The sequence below is a fragment of the Andrographis paniculata genome, unplaced genomic scaffold (genome assembly GCF_009805555.1).
Source record: "Andrographis paniculata isolate CXL003 unplaced genomic scaffold, ASM980555v1 Contig12END, whole genome shotgun sequence".
Lineage (NCBI taxonomy): Eukaryota > Viridiplantae > Streptophyta > Magnoliopsida > Lamiales > Acanthaceae > Andrographis > Andrographis paniculata.
This window is the reverse complement of record NW_026137402.1, coordinates 1602468-1623316: the sequence shown is the minus strand read 5'-3', so window position 1 is coordinate 1623316 and position 20849 is coordinate 1602468. Positions and strand designations below refer to the sequence as shown.

Sequence of the window (20849 nt, the reverse complement as noted above, 5' to 3'; positions counted from 1 at the left end):
CTCTCTTGGATTTATTACCCTTATATATAATATATATACAGTTATATAGATACTGCATACGGATATATATATCTATACTTACTAATATTTATTATATAACATGTTATCAGCACCAAGGTTCTTATCTATTTTATTTTTGGTAAATTATATTTTTATACTTTCTATATTATCTATTTTTTACGTTATAGAAAATCTTTCAAAATTTTCTTTTAAACATTTGTCTCTCACCGAAAATAATTTTCTGATTTGGTCCCTAGATGTAGAAAGGCATCTGGTTTCTATGGACATTGTTCATACAATTATCTGTGAACATACGGCTACAAGCCAAGATCGGGCCAACGTTGTTATTTTCATTCATCACCATTTGGACATTCCTTTACAATCCGAATATTGGACGGTGAAATATCAACTTCAAATATATCACTCTCCCGAAACCCTGACATGATTTTCTTAACTTGCAGTTTTGCAAGATTTTAAAACTGTTACAGAGTACAACTTTGCTATCCATCAGATTACGTCTCAATTAAAACTCTGTAGAGAAAATATTACTGAGAATGATAAATTGGAAAAGACTCTCTCTACCTTTCATACTTCTAATGTTGTGCTGCAACAATAGTATCGTGAGAAAATTTTTAAAAATACTCATAGCTCATTGCATGTCTTTCATTAACTGAGAAAAATAATGAGTTACTGATGAAAAATCATCAATCCCGGCCCATTGGTTCCAGTATGATCCCTGAAGCGAACGTGACATTTTCTGAATGAGGCCGAGGACGTGGTAGAGGTTGTGGACGTGGTCGCGTTCGTGAGAGTCAAAGTGGTCGATATAACCCTTACAATCACCGCGATTTTGACATTAACAGGAAGCAGAGTAAACCCCAATTTGGGGCTATAGCCGAAAAGGCTAAACAGGAAAACAGGTAAATCGAAATTTGTAATCGGTGTGGCATTGAAGGCCATTGGGCCAATATCTGCAGAACAACCAAACACCTATGTGATCTTTATTAAGCCTCACTGCAGAAAAAATGGAATGAGATCGAGATTAATCATGTTGATAATGATGATGACCCCGATAATGATCTTCTAGATTATGACACAACGCATCTTGATATATCGGATTTTTTCGTAGATCCAGAAAACCCCCTGTGACAGACATACTATATCAGTTTATATTATGCTATTTTATATTTTGTAATCTTTAAATTATCGCATATTATTTTTTTGTAATATTTATATTTGCTTTAATTAATACTGCATTTACTTCAAGAAAATGTTGGAACCGTATAGAGGCAATACTTGATAATGCCTTTCCATATAATTTAGAAGTTGATATAATAGAAGAAAAAAAGGATCCATAGCCAAATCGATTTATGAATGTCGGCAAAGAAATTATTGGCCAAAATAGGAAAATGGGATTCAATCAGAGCTTGACTCATTAAATAAAAGAAAGGTCTTCAGACCGATTGTTCAAACGCCAGATGATATAAAACAAGTTGGATACAAATGGACGCCTGTATGAAAAAGAAATTAGCATAATAAAACTGTGATATATAAAGCCCGTGTTGTAGCTCAAGGATTCTTAAAGACATGGAGTAGATTTTTATGAAATATACTCTTCAGTTGTCGATGGAATAACATTTAGATACCTTGTAAGCCTAGCAGTGCGAGAAAAGCTCGATATGCGACTTTTAGATATAGTTACTGTATATCTTTATGGCTCCTGGGATACTGATATTTATATGAAAGTTCCTAAGGATGTGTTCTTTTGTGGATTTTTTAATTGGGGTTTGGATTTTTGAGATTTTTGGGATAAGATTTTGAAGTTGTGTTTATGGGGGAGTTTTGGATTTGTAATGATTATGTTGAAAAATAATAATAAATATATTGTAGAAAAGATGTATTAATGTGATATTTTATAAAAATATAATAAAAAAAGAAAAAGTGGTTGAAAATGAGTTAAAAGTTTTATGTGATGTTAATTATTGTTTATATTAAAAAAAAAAAAAAGATAAATATAATGGGAAAATTTTTGTGAATAAGGTTTATAAATTGCTTTAGATATATTTACAATTAGCAATTTAAGTAAAAATAAATGTGACGATTTTTTTTTTATGTATATATAAATATATATTTTTTTATGTATATATATTTTTCAATTAAAAAAATATGGATTGATCTTGAAATGCAATATCTTGTTATTTTTCCCTTTTAATAAATCATACATCAAATGCACGGCATCTATGTAAACACAAAGAAAAATATAGCGTGAACAACATTAGTGAATTAGGGTACTGGAAATATGGTTTAGATCCCTCAATACAAACTAAAATACATGACATGAAATCTACGACTCGGAGTTGCTGGAATTGTTGACGTGGAACCGATTGCCGAATAAGAACTCCGTGATGCTATCATGGAAGAGGTTTTGATCCTCCGTGATCCTCGCGTATTACATGGCCACTTGTTCGTGTATGCGTACACGTTGCCAGGAGTTGCTTGGAAGTAGTCCACTAGATTGCAACGTATTACACAGGCTTTCGAAAGTGTGTGCCGAAACCCTTAACAAATTCTTGATATGGGTGGGATATCCATGCATTAGCTCATGTGTGAGTTGCGTCCCAGTTAGCGGCGAGTTGTAACATCTTTGCGTACCCTGGTGATTCGCCAGTAGAGATGCACCTGCAACTCCCATTGCATTTACTGCTCCCAACAACTGAAACTCCTCTTCTTCCTCATCGTCTTGTAAATGTGCTACCATGCTGCATCCATCGGATATGATCATCGTGGCTTGAATTTGCATGTCCTGACAAATCTGCATGTTCTGACTGTGAATGTCCTGACATTGTACAACAAATGAGGATTACGCAAACCTGAAATAGGACGGTTACACAATCATAATCATTTAAGATAGACACATAATCATAAATTTAACAACCAATCAGAAAAACCACAGTTTTTAACAACGAAAAAGTTAGATAGCATTATGAGATAAGTCAACAACGAAAATGAAATGGTCTAAGTAACAAGATAAACGGTGGAAGTAGTGCATAAGTAATATGAGCGAGACAAACATGGTCCTACTGTAAGAACAACGACGTCAGAAAAGCGAGCCAACTCAGCATGCATGCACGTAGGCATCAATCTGAGTATCAATCGGGTATAAACGTGAACACCCACTCTCGCTTCTGGTCGGCTATCAGTCTGAGGAAGGACCCACGTGCATCCGAAATAGCTAGATAGGCGAATGCCCTGCGTAACATATGTTGTGGAAGGTTTGGAATTTCCCTAAACATTGCCTACATCGCGTCGTTGTTGTTAAGACGTCTAGTGTTTCTGTCGTCTAGATTTGCACATGCTCGGTTGTAAAGACGATTCATGTCCTCCAGATAAGCTGCACGCAACTCATCATTCTGCGCCGACAGTTTGCGATGCCGTGGCGGAGGAGGTACCGTCCCAGTGTACGTACTACTATCTCCCTCAGCGGTGCCCTCAGTGGCCTCAGTAGAAGAAGTAGTCCTTGCCTCGAAGGGCTGATCGGAAGATCTACTCCCTGTACGTGCACGACGGCGCAACAGGCCCTGCACCCCAGGGCCACGTCTAGCACTCTCCGGGCCGGTCGATACGCTATGGTTGGATGTAGCATATGTTCTCCGAAACATGTCGTGGCAGTAGTCCAAATGGGGAACGACTTACATACGAGCGAAGCTTCTCTTGGATGGGCCTGAGAACAAAGCTGTAAAGACGATTGTAGAGAGAAAGTTGTGTAACAATGGTACCAAAGACATATATACAAATTAATTATTGTATTACCTGTGCCCAATACTCCTTCAACTCATCATCAGCGGTAATCATACCGGATATAGCGTCCCATCCTAGACCCGTTTGAGTGAAAATTAGGTCCTTCAGTAAGACGTAGTTTCTCTTGAAGCGCTTCAGTTTTTTCTTTAGTTGTTTAATTCTAAATCGTTGACCATTTTCTTCATTGAATTGTTTCCGTATCTCTGTCCATACCGATGGATGAAAGCTCGTGGTCTTGCAGCCGTGTGCCATTGAAGCCAAAGTAAATGGAGAAAACCCTCTTCCAGTGGGACCGACGATTTCGCGTTGCGGTCTCAACGCTCCTCGGTACCTTCACTTTCTTTGGCCATCCTTTGCGTTACATGGTGGGATTTTTACACGCATGTTAGAAACAATGAGTGATAACAATATAAGAACGTAGGTTTGGGTGAGGCACCTTTCTTTTGCGCATTGCTCGTAGGGGTGCATGGTTGCTTCTGATAGAACTGTGGGCATCTGCCGCCGCAGGATGCAGTTTTAAAACGACGACAAGACAATCTACAAATCAAAGGAAAATAATATTCAAGTTCCACGAAAACATAGTACCAACACCTATAACTGGATGCTAAGTCATGCAACTTAAAGCGCATCCCATTGGTATGATGTTTTCGAACTTAGTGTCATTTTGAGCACGAAAATTGTTTTTTCTACATAACTATTGTTTACGTAACTATGAACACCTGGCAATCCATATTTTCTCGCTCAGTGATTGGGCCAGGCTACCCCCTTAGTGGGACGCAGGTCTGGACTTGCCTAAATGGTTCATGACAATAGTTCACTTTGTCGAATGTCAAATAAAAATGGGACATTCCAAATGATCATCATGGTTTCGAAGTTATGGTCAACGGTTTTTATATTTTTTAATTATAATTGTGCAAAAACTACGTAAATAATTCAAGCAATAAAATTAAGTATTTGAACCGACTTTCGCTGGTTTGACAATTACAAAAATGGAAATTTGAACTGTCCGAATTAATAGTTCGATTCGGACCAACACCGGTTTCGGTGTGGATCGTAACCGTCCTTCCGAAATCCGGCAAACAAGTGCTTCGAACCGGCGGCTAGGAAGCACATGGACAAGTTTATGCCGGCTTATTGCCAAGCCGGCATTTCTCTAACGAGAACGAAAGAAGACGGCGCATTCCATAGGCATTGACAGCCACTCGGAATGCATCTCATTCGTGTAATTTTTTAGATTATACTTCATCCAATCACCAGAAAATATAGTGAGATATGCCAACAATATGAATATCATACATTCTGTTAAGAAAAAATTTGATTGTCAACGGGCTGTACTCCAACAACCAAGCTCGTCTCCCGGCCGAGAACTTTACACCGCATTGAAACGAAAGTTCAGGAACCTAACAAGGAACTTGTAGGGGTAAAATTGACGATACATGAAGATCTAACTCTATAGGAACCTAACAAGGAACCGGCCGCCTGGGGACACTATTGACGACAAAATCGAAAGCGTCCCCCTTAGCATTCTGCTGTTCAGCTTTTTCAAACTAATTTAACCTGATCCAACTGGAGTAAACCCAGATCGGGTACCTGATTAGACAAATGGAACAACGAACGGAGTGGATTTACCTTCTTGCACTGTTATTCCTCCGCCGGTGAGCTACCTCTCTTCTTCGCCAAGGTATGACATCCGGCTAACTGCCGTCCGTGACCAGAAGAGATCCCTCCAACTTCTCGACACGTTATACCCTTAAGAGAAATGGCTTCTAATAGCTGGTTATACTAATGATCCAATATGCGTATGCGTCTTTATAAAGAAAATGGATCAAATTTTATCATTATTGCAATATATGTTGATGTTCTCAATTTAATTGGAACTTCTGAAAAAATCCAAATTGCAGTTGAATATCTAAAGAAAAAATTTAAGATCAAAGAGTTTGGAAAGACAAAATATTATTTGGAATTACAAGTGGATCATTTTAATAATAGAATATTTTTTCATCAATCCGCGTATACCAAAAGGTATTAAAGCAATTTTATTTGGATAAATATCACTCTCTAAATACACTAATGGTGGTCAGATCTCTTGATATCAATAAATATCCATTTAGGCCAAGAGAAGAAAATGAAGATATACTTGGCCCCGATGTACCATATCTGATGACTCCAAATATAAGCATATTCTTTGCTTGACAAAACTACATATTACTTGAATTTTTGTATAAAAACCATCACAATAACTGATTAGTGGCATATTTTATTGGTCTATATCACTTGGCATGATCCAAGAGTTGGTTTCTTGAGATTGTTAACGATTTTTGTCCTTTTTAAGCGGTGTTTTGGTACCAGAAAAGTTAAGGCAGATGCCACAAGCAACAACCACCTCCGGTCGCAAGCGGCGATTACATCGCCCAAAAAACTAAGGCAAGAGAGGCGAGCGGTAGCTTTCACCGCTCACAAGCGGTAGTCTCTCCCGCTCGCAAGCGACAGCCCAAACACCCACCGCTGCAGAGTGACAGCAACCCAACTCAAAATTGACTAAGTGTCCCAACTGCAGCGGTACAACCATTCATTACCTGCCAGCACAAGCAAGCCCGCCTAGCTGCGCTGATGCCCTCCAGCCGTCCGGCAAGCGAGGAAAATTTGTGCCCTTACAACCCTATGCAAGCAGACCGAGCACACTAGGAGTTATGACCAGCAACTGCCTCAACAGAATAACCGTCATCAACTGCCTAACTGCCTAGCGGTTAAAACCACTTTATAACTGCTTGTAACCGCTACTTCTATCTAATATAAATAAGGCCATATATCTGTATGTAGATATACTTCGACTAGAGTATACTAGCGATTAATTTTCTGTGCATTCTAGTTGTCTTTCTGTTCTCCGAGAGCTCCAACCCTGTAAAGGAGTTCTCCACAGGAATAGCTAAGGGAGTGGGGATTCCCCTTCTCCCTTGGCCAAGACTTTACTGCTTACTTAGTGTAGTTTTATTGCTTTCATTTACAGTTTTGTAGAATTAGAATTTCCAGCTTTGGTAGTAAGTAATGAAATATCATTCAATACTTTCATACTTTTTCATACTTATATAAATCTTGATTGTAAAGAATTTTGTTTAACTGGTTTAGAGCACAGAAGAATTGTTTATCTAAGCCTTATTTTTTGCCACAGGCATTTTCAAGGTAGTTCAATGTATTAATTATCTTTTGCCCTACGCAGCAGGAGCCTTGTCGACCTGCTTAACTACTGGGTTGAATTCAATTTTGATTAAAAAGAGGTAACAGAAGGGTAAAGCCACTAATGAGACAGAATTTGGGATAATTAATGGGGCATAGGCGGTGGTCTATTAGGTCGCAGAAATTCTTAGTGACAGTAGGGTTTCTTTTTTATAATGTTCCAATTCTGGGTGTCATTGAAGTCTTGTTGTAAATCCCTTAAGGTCAGATACCAGTGATAAGAATTCTCCATAATCTGGTTTATATAATTACATATACATCCGTTAATACACCATCATCGCCCGCTCATTTCATCCAGGAAAATCTAGCCATTAAGTAACGCACAGTTCAAACACAACACATCTCCTTCACTCTTTACCGCTTATTATATATATATGTACATTCATTGTGCCACTCGCTCATGTCCCATCCGCTTGTCCTTCACTGGCACTTCACGCTCACCTCCGCGCCGCTTGTCTCCGCAACACTTTACCACTTTACTTACCGCTTTCCTTAGAATTAAAAATTTGATCCGCTGCAAAACGGGTCCCTTACTGCATTTCTTCGCCGCTTTCAAAAGATTTATACTTGATTTTAAAATTCATGATTTAAAATCCCTGTGTTCGACCTGGAAACTCACCAGAAAAAACATATAAATAATTATGATAACTACTTAGGGTCTACAACCACAACTTTTTACTATATCTGACCGCTTTCTATAGTCATTCACCTCAACTTTCAAATATAAAATTCCTTGTGAATATATACATATATATAATTACAAATATTAGTTATCAATATCTTAACGCTATTGGGCATTAATGTACCTTGCAAATTGTACCAGGCCAAATATATCTTTTTCGGTAAATTTACTAGTCAGGTTTAGCGCATCCCCCACAAAACGCTATTGAAATGGTATCAAACACATTTTTTGTTATCTTCAGGGGACTCATGACCTCGGTCTATTTTATTCGAATGAATTAATTGGTTATACTGATGTTGATTATCTGTCTGATCCACAAAAACAAAATCTCAAACTGACTATTTATTTACTTCAAGTGGAACAACAATCTCTTTGAGATATGCTAAACAGACGATAACAACTACTTTTTCAAAACTTGCTGAAGTTTTAGTAATTCACGAAGCCAGTTGTGAATGCGTTTGGTTGAGGTCTATGACTCACCATATTTAGAAAAATTGCGGCTTGATTTCTGATAATATATTACCTCCGCAATATTATTTGAAGATAATGCAACTTGTATAGCTCAGTTAAATGAAAGATATATTAAAGGTGATCGGACAAAGCACATATCTCAAAGATTCTTTTTCACTCATGATTTTCAGAAGAGTGGTGAAATTAATGTACAACAAATTCTATCTTCTGAAAATTTTGCAAATTAATTTACAAAGGCGCTACCGACTGCAACATTCAACAAATTGGTACAAGGAATTGGAATGCATCGGCTGAAAAATATCAAATAAAGTTCAAAATAGAGAAAACATATTAATACAAGAATATTGTACTTTTTTCCTTCACTATGATTTTTTTCTACGGAATTTTTTCCTAATAAGGTTTTAAAAAGACAAATTTTTTGTATAAAAGCATTCGAAGGAAAGTGTTACGAAATATACATATAACTTATATCCAAATGTATATACTTTATATGGATGCTTTTCATCCAACAAGATGCAAGGTGGTCATATAATAATTACATGTACTACTATATATATATATATATATAATAAATCTTTGTATGGAATAAAAGAGAATAAAAGTTTTTATTTTATATCACATTAATTTTCTTTCGCGGCTCAATTTTTCCATTATCACTCTTACATTTATTACCCTTATATATAATATATAAATATATATACACTTATATAAATAGTCCACACGTGTGTGTATATATATATTTATTTTCTTTTACTCCAAATCTTAGTTTTTTGCGTTTTTCAAAAAAAATATTTATTTATTTTTTCACAAAACATCCATTCATATATTATTTTAATATTAAATTTAAACCATTTTTTTTGAATAAATTTAAACCATTTTTTTTTTGAATAAACTCATATCGAACCTAATACCCTGACAAGGCAAGACAACCATGTGTAGCATGTGGATATAAAAATTTATCAATAACTCCTTTATAATTTCAAAAGTCAGTGTAAATACTCTGAAAACTTGCATTAACCCCTTGTACTTTAAAAAATTTTCCACGAAACTCATTTTTATATATTTTTTTGTGATGAAAAGATAACTTTTTATCTATATTTTTATATAACATTTATTAAAATATAAGAAAGCTTTACACAATTTATAAAATATATGAAAAATTTATTCAAATTTTTGAAACTAAGGGCGTGTTTGGCAATTAGCTGATAGTTGTTAGCTGTTAGCTGATTCAATTAGCTGATAGCTGTTAGCTGATTCAATTAGCTGGTTTGATTAGCTAATTCGATTAACTGTTTGTATTAAAATGTTTGGTAAAACAACTGTTTGATATTAGCTTTTTATACGTAAAATGACAATTGAGGACATTTCTATTTTATTCTTATTTCTAATATATTCAATTATGTTTTTTTGAGTTTAGAATGTTTAAATTTTTTTGTTATTAGTTATTGAAAATTGTAAAAGTGTTATAAAAATATTTATTTTTATTACAGTTAAATTTAAAAAATAATATATTTTTATTAAAATATATAAATAGTTTTTTTTTTATTGAAAATGATGTAAAATATAAAATAATAAATTTTTTGTGTATATATTTATTATATTAGTTATCGATTAGTTCATTATCTTTAAAATTTTCAATAAATTTAATTTATTTAATTTATTTTTAGTATAAAATATATATATATATATATGTAATTTTAATAAAAAATAAATTATTAATAGTTATATTTTTATTTTATGTTGATTTTAATAAATTTATATATTTTACAATTAAAATAATTTTATATAAAAATTAATTATTTTAAATTTATAAAAGTAAAACTATAATATAATAAAATATTCTAATATAATTAATAAATAATCAAAATATATTTATTTGTGTAAAATGTATAATAAATTTTGAAGGGTATATAAGGAATAAAAAAAATTTATAGAAAAAACTATTTTAAAACTTTGGGTAAGTTAGCTTTTCAACTTTTTGGGTCAAAAAGTTATTTCAAAAAACTAATTTACCAAACATCTAACCAGTCAAAAAGCTAAAAGCTATTCAATAAGCTATTTGTCAAACACCCCGTAAATTTATACTAAAAAAAGATGTTTTTTTTTTTATTTTATTTTTTTTATTTATATTTTACTATAAGTAAATATATATATATATATTTAAGGGTTAGAACTTTTATTTCGCCGCGACTTTCGAAAGTAAGGAACGATGGTGGGATCGACAGTGTTTCTTATTACCGGCGGTCGGTGAGGCGGCGCTCCGTCGTGCTTCTGGTGAACGGCGATAAGGTAGCACTGGTTTTGCAATACTCCTTCGATTCCGCTTGTTTTGCTGCGTTTAAATTCTCAAATTGCATCCATTTATTTATCTATTTTCCTTTTAATTTGAACTTACGTGCAATTTTGTCCACCTTAATTTTGTTTCGTTTTATGGCGTATATTCATTTGCAGATTCTGTAGATGATTTCCAAGACTCTAGTATGTTTTTCAATTTTATTTATTTTTATTTTTCATATATATAATTTTGCAGTAATTGGTTATTGTGATGGTTTGATTTTCGCGTCTCCAGATTATCTATCTATCTATCTATCCTGTTTAGTCTTTTGGTTTTGATCTTATCGGTAGTTTCTGAAGATGTTTTCCGCTAGTGTGAGATTGTTTTGTAGTAATTCGTTATTTTATTATATTATATTGATTGAGTGTTGAGTCAGTCTCCACAGATTATGTATTATGTTTAGGCTTTTACCATTGATCTCTGACTGTCTATCGTAGATTGGAAAAGTATACATATATATATATAGTTCATCTGATCTTCAAGTATTGAAGCAGGGGATATGCATTCATTAGATTTGTCTGTTTGACGCTGTAAATGACTTCTCGTTTTAGATTCTCAATTGCATTCGTTGATTCAGAATTATACATACTCCTTTTCTTCCCTTCCATTCCCTTCAAAGTTTGTATGGTTTGTGTTGATTTGTAGTTTCTGTAGATGGTTTCTACGACTACAATTGTAATATGTTAATACTTAGTCATGATTGATGCTTGTGATGGTTATGCTGATTATTTGATTACTGAAGAGTTTTTCAGATCAGATCAGATCATCCTGTTTAGCATTAATCTGCCATTGATCTACAACAAACTAGTTTCATATGGAATTATTTGGAAAGGCAAATATGCATTCACACTAGTATCAAATCACCATCACACCACAAGTCCTGAAAAAAGCTGAATATACCACCGTGCCTGCTGCTGCTGCTGCTGTGTTCGATACAGCTAGCAAAGCAAACTAATTAATTAAGAAGCTAGCTCTCATCAGCATTCGTTGATAATACTCTCCATTGCTAATAACATATGCATGGATGGTAACTCATTGTTGTATCTGTTCCTCAGTGTAATGAGCTTAGTAGCTGTAGCCCTTGACAAACATTCCCTGCTTGGCTTCCTCAGATTCTCCCTCGCCGGTGTACTTACCGAGCTGCGCCAGGGAGTTAGCCTTGGCGCGAACAAGGAGCACGTCTTGAGCAGCCTTCACATTTTCCGGAAGGCCTCCCCACGTCTTCAAGCAGGTGTTCTGGAGAGCCCTTGCATAGGAGAACGACACGTGCCATGGGTTCGGAGATTGGTTCATTGCATTCAAGTTCTGTGTGGCTTCCACCTCAGATTGCCCGCCGGACAAGAACTGCTCAAAAGGTCGGTACAGGTTAAATCTCAGGATGCTTTATATGCTTCCAGTTTAGACTTTACTTCACCATGTGCTTTGTGAATGTATTTTATGTTATGAAATCAATGGTCGTTATATACTGCACTTGAATTAATATTAATATAAACCATGTGGTGTTAGACTTATATTTTATATGCTACTTGTATATATTTGATTTTGTCATCACTATGCTGAAAAGTGCCGTCTAAGCATTAGAAACAACATCCAATTAAATTATAGCCAAAATTGCTTATAACCTACATGTAGTTTGAAGAATTACATGCTATTTGTAAATATTTTGTGTGCTATGTTTCAAAAAATACGAGGAGGGAGTATCATGCCATTTCTAAATTATAAAAAAGAATTATGCAGAATTTTCAATTCACAAGCAATTTTGCCTAAATTATATATAATCCTGTGAGCAAAATGTTTAGTGATTTGAATTGAGGTTGCAGAAGTTACCATAATTCCAGGAACAGCAGGGGGAATCCTCCTGTGGAGGAGTCGGAGAGTGTAGTCGGCAACCTGGTCTGGTGTGGCGCGGTCCTTCGATTCTGCGCCGGGAGTGACCATGCTCGGCTTCAGGAGAATACCTTCAAACATAACATTGTTCTCCGCCAGGTAGAAGAACACCTCAGCCCAAACCTTTTGAGCAACCTCAAACGTCCTCTCAATGCCATGCTCGCCGTCCAGCAAGATCTCCGGCTCCACAATTGGGACCAATCCATTGTCCTGAGAAATGGCTGCATAGCGAGCCAGCCCCCAGGCAGCCTCCTTAACCGCCAAGGCCGATGGTCCATTCGGAATGCTCACAACGGTACGCCTAATTAATTCATCCACTCATTAATCCAATCACAAGATTTTAGCCATTGATGATCATTGCTACGTAAAGTATGGCAATTCATCAGCAGTTAAAAATACCATTTGGCGAAGCGAGCACCCTGCTCGTAGTAAGAAGCGGAGCGCGAAGCAAGGCCGTCAAGACCTTGGCACCAAGACTCGTCGTTGGAGCCAGCTAGAGGAACCAGTCCCTGCTCGAATCCAATGCAACCGTAAGAGTGTTTCGGTTTTTTTAGGCAAATTGCTTATAACTATATGTAGTTTGGAAAATTGTTATTCTTTATAATTTAGAAATTTCATTGACATATGGTTTACAAAATATTGCTGTTTTTTAAAATACGAGAGAGACTTGTGTAGTTTTGAAGGTATTCTTTATATTATTTTCTAGAATACTTTTTTTTTTTTTTTCTTTAGTACCTTGTCGACTTTGATTCCAGGAACAATGTTTTGCTCAACAAGAACATCAACTATCTTCCTGCCATCAGTGGTGGATTGGTACAGAGTCTCTTCGAAAAGAATCGCCCCAGAGATGTACTGGCCGAGGCCGGGGGCAGTCACCAGGAGGGTTCGGTAGGCTTGCCGGTTGGCCTCAGTGTTCTCCAGCCCGATCGACGCCAGCCGCTTTCCACAAGTGGCGTTGGATTCATCCATGGCGAGAATTCCACGCCCGGGCGACGCAACAGTTTTCTGGATCAAACAGATTTTTGTTTTTATAGTTAAAGATTCATTCTCACTATGATTATTAATTTGAAGATAAAGTGATACTGACTGCAGTCTTGACGAGCTCATCGGCATAGGAGAAGGCGCGAATGGCGAGTGACGGAGCTGCGTTGGGGCTGCATCGCGTGGAGGCTAAGGGCTGCCGTAGGAGGCCGGATTTTCCCTTGATGAAGTCGGACTTTTCGAGCACCGCCGGAGATGGCTTGAGGAGTGATGCTGCTGAAGTCATTGTTGGTAGAGACCGCAGATAAGCTCAAGGCTAGCTGAGGTTCTTTTTTCACAACCTTATCACTCTTTTGCTACAAAAATAATACACACCCTTCACTATGCATGAGCCTTGTGTGTGGTCTCTTTCTATATATATATACACACATCGTGGTTAGTTAACGCGCTGATTTACGCTGACAACACATAAAATATATGGTTTGAATAAATACAATATATGTTATATTATATTCTCTCCGTCCAGCTAGAAACTATACAAACTTATATTTTGGGACATCTAACAAAGTAAATATTTTATTAAATACTTTATTTTTTTTTTTCGCAAATACTTTTATTTTACATCACATCGTTATTTTTACACCAAAAAGTAAGGACAAAAATGTCTTATTATTTCTTAAACATCGCGCTAAAAGTAATTGTTTACTTTATGTGTAGATGAAGGGAGTATTATGTATATCAATTTATATGCTCTATATTGTATTTATATTATGTTAAGCTATGTTAAATTTATTGACATGGAGACATTGAGTCCTCACACCACCATGTCATCCTTACGGAACATGTTAAATTGTATTTATATTATGTTAAGCTATATTAAACTTATTGACCTAGAGATGTCGAGTTCTCACACCACTATGTCATCCTTACGGAACTTGTTAAATTGTATTTATATTATGTTAAACTTATTGACCTGGAGACGTCGAGTCATCACACCACCATGTCATCCCTACGGAATATGTTAAATTGTATTTATATTATGTTAAGTTACATTAAACTTATTGACCTTATATTTATATTTATATATATATATATCCATTTTTTATGTTAAATTTATATATGAAGTAAGGTAAGGTTTAAGCTGGTGCTATAGAGGTTGAGCGAGAGTAATGTGTGTACAAAGATAAAGATGTGCGCTGGGGCTTGAGGCTATAATTAGTGGACCAATGAGGTGAGGCCAGGTGGGCATGATATTTTTGGATGAGTACAAAATAGAGATGTTTAGAAGGTTTAACTGAAACCGTATGTATGTATGTATGTGTGTGTGAGATTTGAGGCTGTTGGAGAATGAGGTGAGCATCAGCCAATAATAATAATAATAATAATAATAATTAATATTAAATTATAGTAATTGATTCGAATTTTGACGGCCATTGTTATTTGTTGGCTTTCGTTCCTATTAGAGGATTCAGATTCAGTGTGGTAAGGTGCACTGGTAAAATCATACCGTACCATACCATACAGTGGAAGGAGGAAGCCTTTCCTTCTGCAGCCATACAATACAAATCCTACTAACTTCAACTATACAATACAAGGTACGAACTAATAACAGCCATTGATTTCGTCACATTATTATATTTATATATTAGAATGCTTTTTATTTATTTATTATTATTATTATGTATTTCTTTTATACACTAAAATTATTTATACACAATTTATTTATAGTAAATATTTTTATTTATTAGCAATTTTATTAATTTAATAAATATATATTATTTTTTTACTTATCACATAATTTTTTATTAATTATTTAAAAATCTTTTTATAATATCTTCATTTAAATTTTTATTTATCTTATTTTTATATAGAAATATTATCTTTTAATTTCAGTGCCCAAATAAAGTTACACAATTAGCTAGATGGAGAAAATAATTTCAAGCATTTGTTGATCTAAAGTTTGGATCTGGTCTATTATTATTATTATTATTAAACATCAAATGATGTAAGTGTGTTTGTTTGAGGAATCTTGTCAAAAATCTATTATTTATTCAAAATTTTACCTCCAAAAAATGTCACATCAAATACATATTTTTCATTTTCTATATTATTCTAAAAATTAATTTTATATTCAAAATATCACATCAATACCTATTTATATCACAACATACAATTATTTAAATTCAAAATTTTTACTATTCAAATCTCAACCCAAAATCAGAACCTCCAAACAAATACACTTAAACTAGATGAACTTGCGATTTCGAAAATATATATATAATTTTACAAAATATAACATCAAATATTATTTTAATATTAAACTTAAAAGATTTTCTCATCCAAACTAAAAGGAACACATTTCATATTTTATACTCTATCTTAATCGCTCGTTTAAATTGACTTAAAAAATAAACAAGACATTAAAAGCAAAAGTAGAAATATTTTTAAATTGTTAAAATTACTAAATAAGACATACTAATATAAATGATTTTTTTGTTTAAAATTTTCTAATTTATTGGAAATTTTTATAAATTATATTTTTAATTTAATTTAATTTAAATATAATAAAAAATATAATTAATTTTAAATAAATTTATTCTACAATTTATTAAAAATAAAAATATTAAATTTTATAGTTTTAAATTTTGATTTTTCAAGCGCATCTTTAAAATTTTCATTCAAATATAATATTTCATTCGTCCGGCTCTACGGATCTCATTTACTTTTTACGTGTTAATCTTTGAATATTAATTATTATATGAAAATATAATACAAATTAAGGGAAAATGACAAAAATACCTCTATTAGTGTCTTATAATACTATTATAATGACATTTGTGCAAAAAATTATATAAATATAAGAATATTTTCAATGTTAAGTACAACGACGCAAAACGTAAATGTGACTCTTAGAGCCGGACGAAACGGAGGAAGCATATAAATTAATAATTTGAATATAATTATATTTAAATTATAATTTCAATATAATATATAAATAATTATTTATATTTATATTTAATTATTGTTATTATTATTATTATTATTATTATTATTAGGAATAAAGTACTTTATTCATCCTGATGACTTTTTTTTTTTTTTCTGTTAATCCCATAAAAGATGGTCCTTCTGTAAATTTATTTAATTTTAAATATACTTAACAAATATTCTTTTTGTTCCGCGACATATGACCACTTTTCCTATTTTATCCGTCCCATAAAAAATGATTCATTTTTATTTTTAATAAATTTATTTATTTTAAACATATTTAACAAATATTATAAATCAATTTAATTATATTTCTAACCTGTTACATGTGAGGCCCACTCAAAATTACTTTATTTTTATCTCTCTCTTCAGTAAACAAATATTTTTATCTATATTTAAAACTTCTTAACTTTTTATATATAATTAATTCTAAGTTAATTATAAATAAATATATATATTTTTATTTATTTGTATTATATAAAATTTTATTATTTATAAAATGATATTCATATTGCATAGATTTTGTTGAAATATAATTTTAAAAATATTTAAAATATCAACACTACTCATATAAAAAATAATAAAATAATATCACAATATTGTAAACGCTAGTGTCTATGTATATATTATAGTCGACGATACGTGGATGTTGCTGTATCATTTTAGTGGCAAATCTGTACCTACAAATATATGTATGAATCCATGGAATAAAAACCGAAGAATTCATCAATTAATTCTCATACTTTCTCTGACTCTTTCTCTCTCCCTGGTACTTATCTCTCCACATCATACATATATATATATATATATATATTTCACGGTAGAAAAGATTGCTCCACAGTGAATGCATGGGGGAACATTTGGAGCAATCCATGGTATTTCTGGCAGAGGAATTTCTCTTACGTATCAAACATCGTCGTACACTCTGCAAGTTTGGATGTTGCGGCATTGTTGGGAGTAAATAATGTAAGCAGGTTAATGCACCTTCGGGAGAAGGTGTGTTGCTTTCTCTCGGATTTCTGGTTTGACAATTCAATTTTAGAAAGGTAATTTATTAATTAGTTTGTGCTGCGTATAAGATTTCTTTTAGGTAATTAGGAAACAGTGGATGAAGTGTTTTAGGTAAAGATTGTATATTCATTCATTTACCAATTACCTAAAGGTCAAATAAAACTGCCTCTAAACGGTTGGACTATGTAAGAACGCACGAATGCGGAGCTCTGTGAACATAAAGGCAGATTCTGGTTAATAGATGTGTACCTTGACGTTAAAGAGCTTTCCGAGCTAATTTCAATGGTGACGGTAGAGGAGAGCGATTGTTGAACAAATCTCGGTGGAGGGTTTAAGGAGGACTCCTTCAATGTACAGAAATTAAGTGATTTAGGATTGTAATGCTTACGTCTATTTAGTAAAAAGTTGAATGGAAATATAGAATACCTTGGGAGGAGTTCGCCGACGGGAACTGTGAGTCCGATTTGGAGGAGTAGAGTGAGGAGGTTACAGGACTGAAATGGGTAATATAAAACAAAAGTGTTGACCAATTTACAGCAAGTATGACTGATGTTCCTGCTATGTAAGCACACACAAAACTATAAACTTGTATGAATTTCTAAATTAATTATCTTCTTGTCATAGATTAAAATAAAGTAATTGTATGAATTTCTAAATCAATTATCCAAATATAATAAACGCCCAAAAATTCCTATAAATTTACAATACGTAAATCATTATACATAGTAAAATTTATAGCTGGTATTTATAGAAAATTTTAAAATAATCTCAATAGTGTGTATAGACAGTTATTGTGAATATTAATTTTTTGTAAACAACAAAAATAATTATATATTATTTTAGAATAAAGATATTAGATATTTGTTTTTTGAAGTTCAATTCAATTAAAAACTCAACTATATTACTTTTAATTGACTTGGATATTTTATATAGTATATATTTAACTTGATTTGGTTTCTTTGAACTAAATGGAGGAATTCTTTGTTTAAAAATATAACTATTAGCATATAAAGACAAAATTGTATTTGCATGATTATTATAATAATTGGACACAGTTGATGCAGAGATTTATATAAATTGTAGAAAGATGCAAACCAAGACAATATAAAATAAATTGAATCCCTGAAGTGGTACCACATGATATATAAATAACTAACAGATAATATAGGCAAATATTATATAGTTATTATGTTATGAAAACTTAAATTCAAAAGATGAAAAAAAATTAGTTAAAATGTAAAGAACATATTGTGTACTACAGCACAAGTTCAAACCATTCTCTGGAAAAAAAATGAGGCTGAAATGTTCATTGGTAATTGATACCTGTTTCAGAATTTCATTTTGTTGAGAGTCATGATCTTGGGGTGAAAGCCCAACCACCTCTTGTTGTTGGATAGATGATTGATGAGGCAAACTTTGTTCAGCCTGATTCAAGTCCATCACATTGAAATGAAGGTTTTCCAAAATTCTAAATGTATAAGAAGTGAACCCACTACCAAACTAAAATTTTTATTATTGATGCAAACTAAATGTAATAATTCAATTAAATCACCACAATAACTGTACCTTCAAATCCCAAATCTGTAGATGTAGGAATTTGTTGTAAGACTGTGCGAGGTATAGCAGTAGGTGCAACTTCTTAATTTCTGGAAAGGTGGAGGGTGGTCCAAGATTGCTACAAACGAACACATGAAAAAAGTTTGACATCAATAAATCATTCAACTATGAGTTTGTAAGTATATATACTACATTGAAAGGTTAAACTGAAGTTATTAATGGAAAAGAATTTGAACCACCTCCATACATGAGATTTCATGTAGGTCAAATGCATAGTCCGTTCAATAACATTATTGCATGTCATTGACTGAAGCGGAAAAGGTAATTGGACTAAGAAACTGTACATTTTGGACTCCCTATTAACAATGCAGGTAGACAAATCAAGAAAGAAAGAAAGAAAGGTACATTGTCAATGGTATAGACTCAAATTCTCTCAGCTATCTACAAGCTGCCAATACATGGTTATCTAGAAGCTGGAAGTACATGGTTATCAAGAATCGATAATACCAACTTGTTCTTTGGAACAACCAGAACTCATAATACAATAGAAACAAAAAGGAAAGAATATTTAATTTGTTAAGGCAAAATACAACATACCTGTCATTACAAACAACGCAATGAGTGCACCTCATAGAACATTTGATTTCAGGTGGCACATTTCCATGAGATTGTTATGATAAAGCTTGCATATCTAAACTTGCAGTATAATTGAAATCATACAGTAATTGGTCTTTGGTGTTGAATTCAAAAAATACAGAACTAACCAAAGCAATTTATTTCCTGTAAAATCGAACTATAAACAACCACAATGTCCTGACCTCTAACTACCAGCAAAAGCAGTAAGGTGAAATCAATACAAACACATCTTCTTGATGAGCAAATAGAAGAAAGAAACGGAATATAATCAATCTACATAGCTCCCACGCTTCGAATTCACCAAAATATTGCAAATCTAAACCCCAGAAGGCATAATTCCATACCTCTTCCTGCGAATCCAAGGTATACATTCCGAAGCCATTATCTCGGCATAGCTTGGTGTAGGCCTTCGGATAACCAAGGCATTGACCGATCCCCACATCATCACCGTCTAGCGGAATTTCGAAGGCGCGAACATCGCTGAAGACCTCTAACGAAACAGAACCAAAAGCATTGGAGCATTGACGAATCGGCCGAGAAGAAAATTGCAAAATACAAACAACTACCTCACCGAGGCACAGGCGAGAAGGAACGACGGAAAGTAAATATGGTGGTAGTGAGGCGGAGCAGGGCCGGCGACGGTGACGGAGGAGAGAGTTGCCTCGGAATAGAAATCAAAAATAGAAGAAACATTGAAGGAAATAGGTCTACATTCGGTAAATGGGTCTTGATTACATGCTCTTGGAATAAACATTGAAAGAAATCAATCCCTTGTGTTAAATGACGTATTTAGACAATTATGAGGTGGAGATCACAAAAATAGACAAATAAAAATCAAACTATTTCTTACCAGATGGGTGAAATAGTCATTTTAGCTAATATCTAGGTGTTAGGATATTATAATATATGTGATTACTAATTATTATTATAATATTTATATATGAGCATATCTAGGTGTTAGGATATTATAATATATGTGATTACTAATTATTATTATAATACTTATATCATATATAAATATATACAATTATATACCATCATATAAGCATATATATTTATATGTATATATACATGCTGCGCATATGTATAATATTATATATAATATATTACATAATATAAAATAGTAGTTAGTGGTAGAGATAATTAATATTTTTATTGATTAATCTTATAATAATATTACAACACGTTATAAGCACGATTATATATTTTAATTTCCACAAGGTAATATTTTATCTTTATCTATTTATTATGTCTAACCTTGCCAAACATGAA

General features: G+C 33.2%; 1 protein-coding gene and 1 long non-coding RNA gene across 7 annotated transcripts; one reads left to right on the top strand and one right to left on the bottom strand.

The window, feature by feature from the left end:
* The first annotated feature begins 10459 nt into the window (after positions 1-10459).
* Positions 10460-13738, top strand: LOC127253465 (uncharacterized). Its single transcript, XR_007839258.1, has 3 exons — positions 10460-10474; positions 10637-12937; positions 13163-13738. It is a non-coding gene; the product is annotated as an uncharacterized LOC127253465 (long non-coding RNA).
* Positions 13739-17005: 3267 nt separating this feature from the next.
* Positions 17006-20332, bottom strand: LOC127252151 (uncharacterized). 6 transcript variants are annotated; one of them, XR_007839028.1, is made up of 6 exons: positions 19922-20332; positions 18951-19059; positions 18708-18809; positions 17811-17962; positions 17634-17728; positions 17006-17392 (listed from the first exon to the last, which is right to left on the bottom strand). XR_007839028.1 is itself a non-coding variant. In XM_051276217.1 (6 exons), the coding sequence occupies exons 2-6, from the start codon at positions 20020-20022 to the stop codon at positions 17716-17718; spliced, it is 477 nt and encodes a 158-aa protein (XP_051132174.1). In that variant the 5' UTR covers positions 20023-20067; positions 20149-20332; the 3' UTR covers positions 17006-17715. The 6 variants fall into 6 exon arrangements, 3 of the variants coding, with proteins under 3 accessions (XP_051132174.1, XP_051132166.1, XP_051132180.1); XM_051276217.1 differs by having other exon boundaries at positions 17006-17728; positions 19922-20067; positions 20149-20332; XM_051276209.1 differs by having other exon boundaries at positions 17006-17728; positions 19922-20067; positions 20144-20331.
* Between the last annotated feature and the right edge of the window lie 517 nt (positions 20333-20849).

Coding starts and splice junctions, on each gene's coding strand:
- LOC127252151 (XM_051276217.1), bottom strand. CDS start 20,022: ATGATGTGGGGATCGGTCAATGCCTTGGTTATCCGAAGGCCTACACCA. Junction 19,060..19,921: donor CCTTGGATTCGCAGGAAGAG/GTATGGAATTAT, acceptor GTTCGTTTGTAG/CAATCTTGGACCACCCTCCA. Junction 17,963..18,707: donor AAAATGAAATTCTGAAACAG/GTATCAATTACC, acceptor ACAAGTTTATAG/TTTTGTGTGTGCTTACATAG.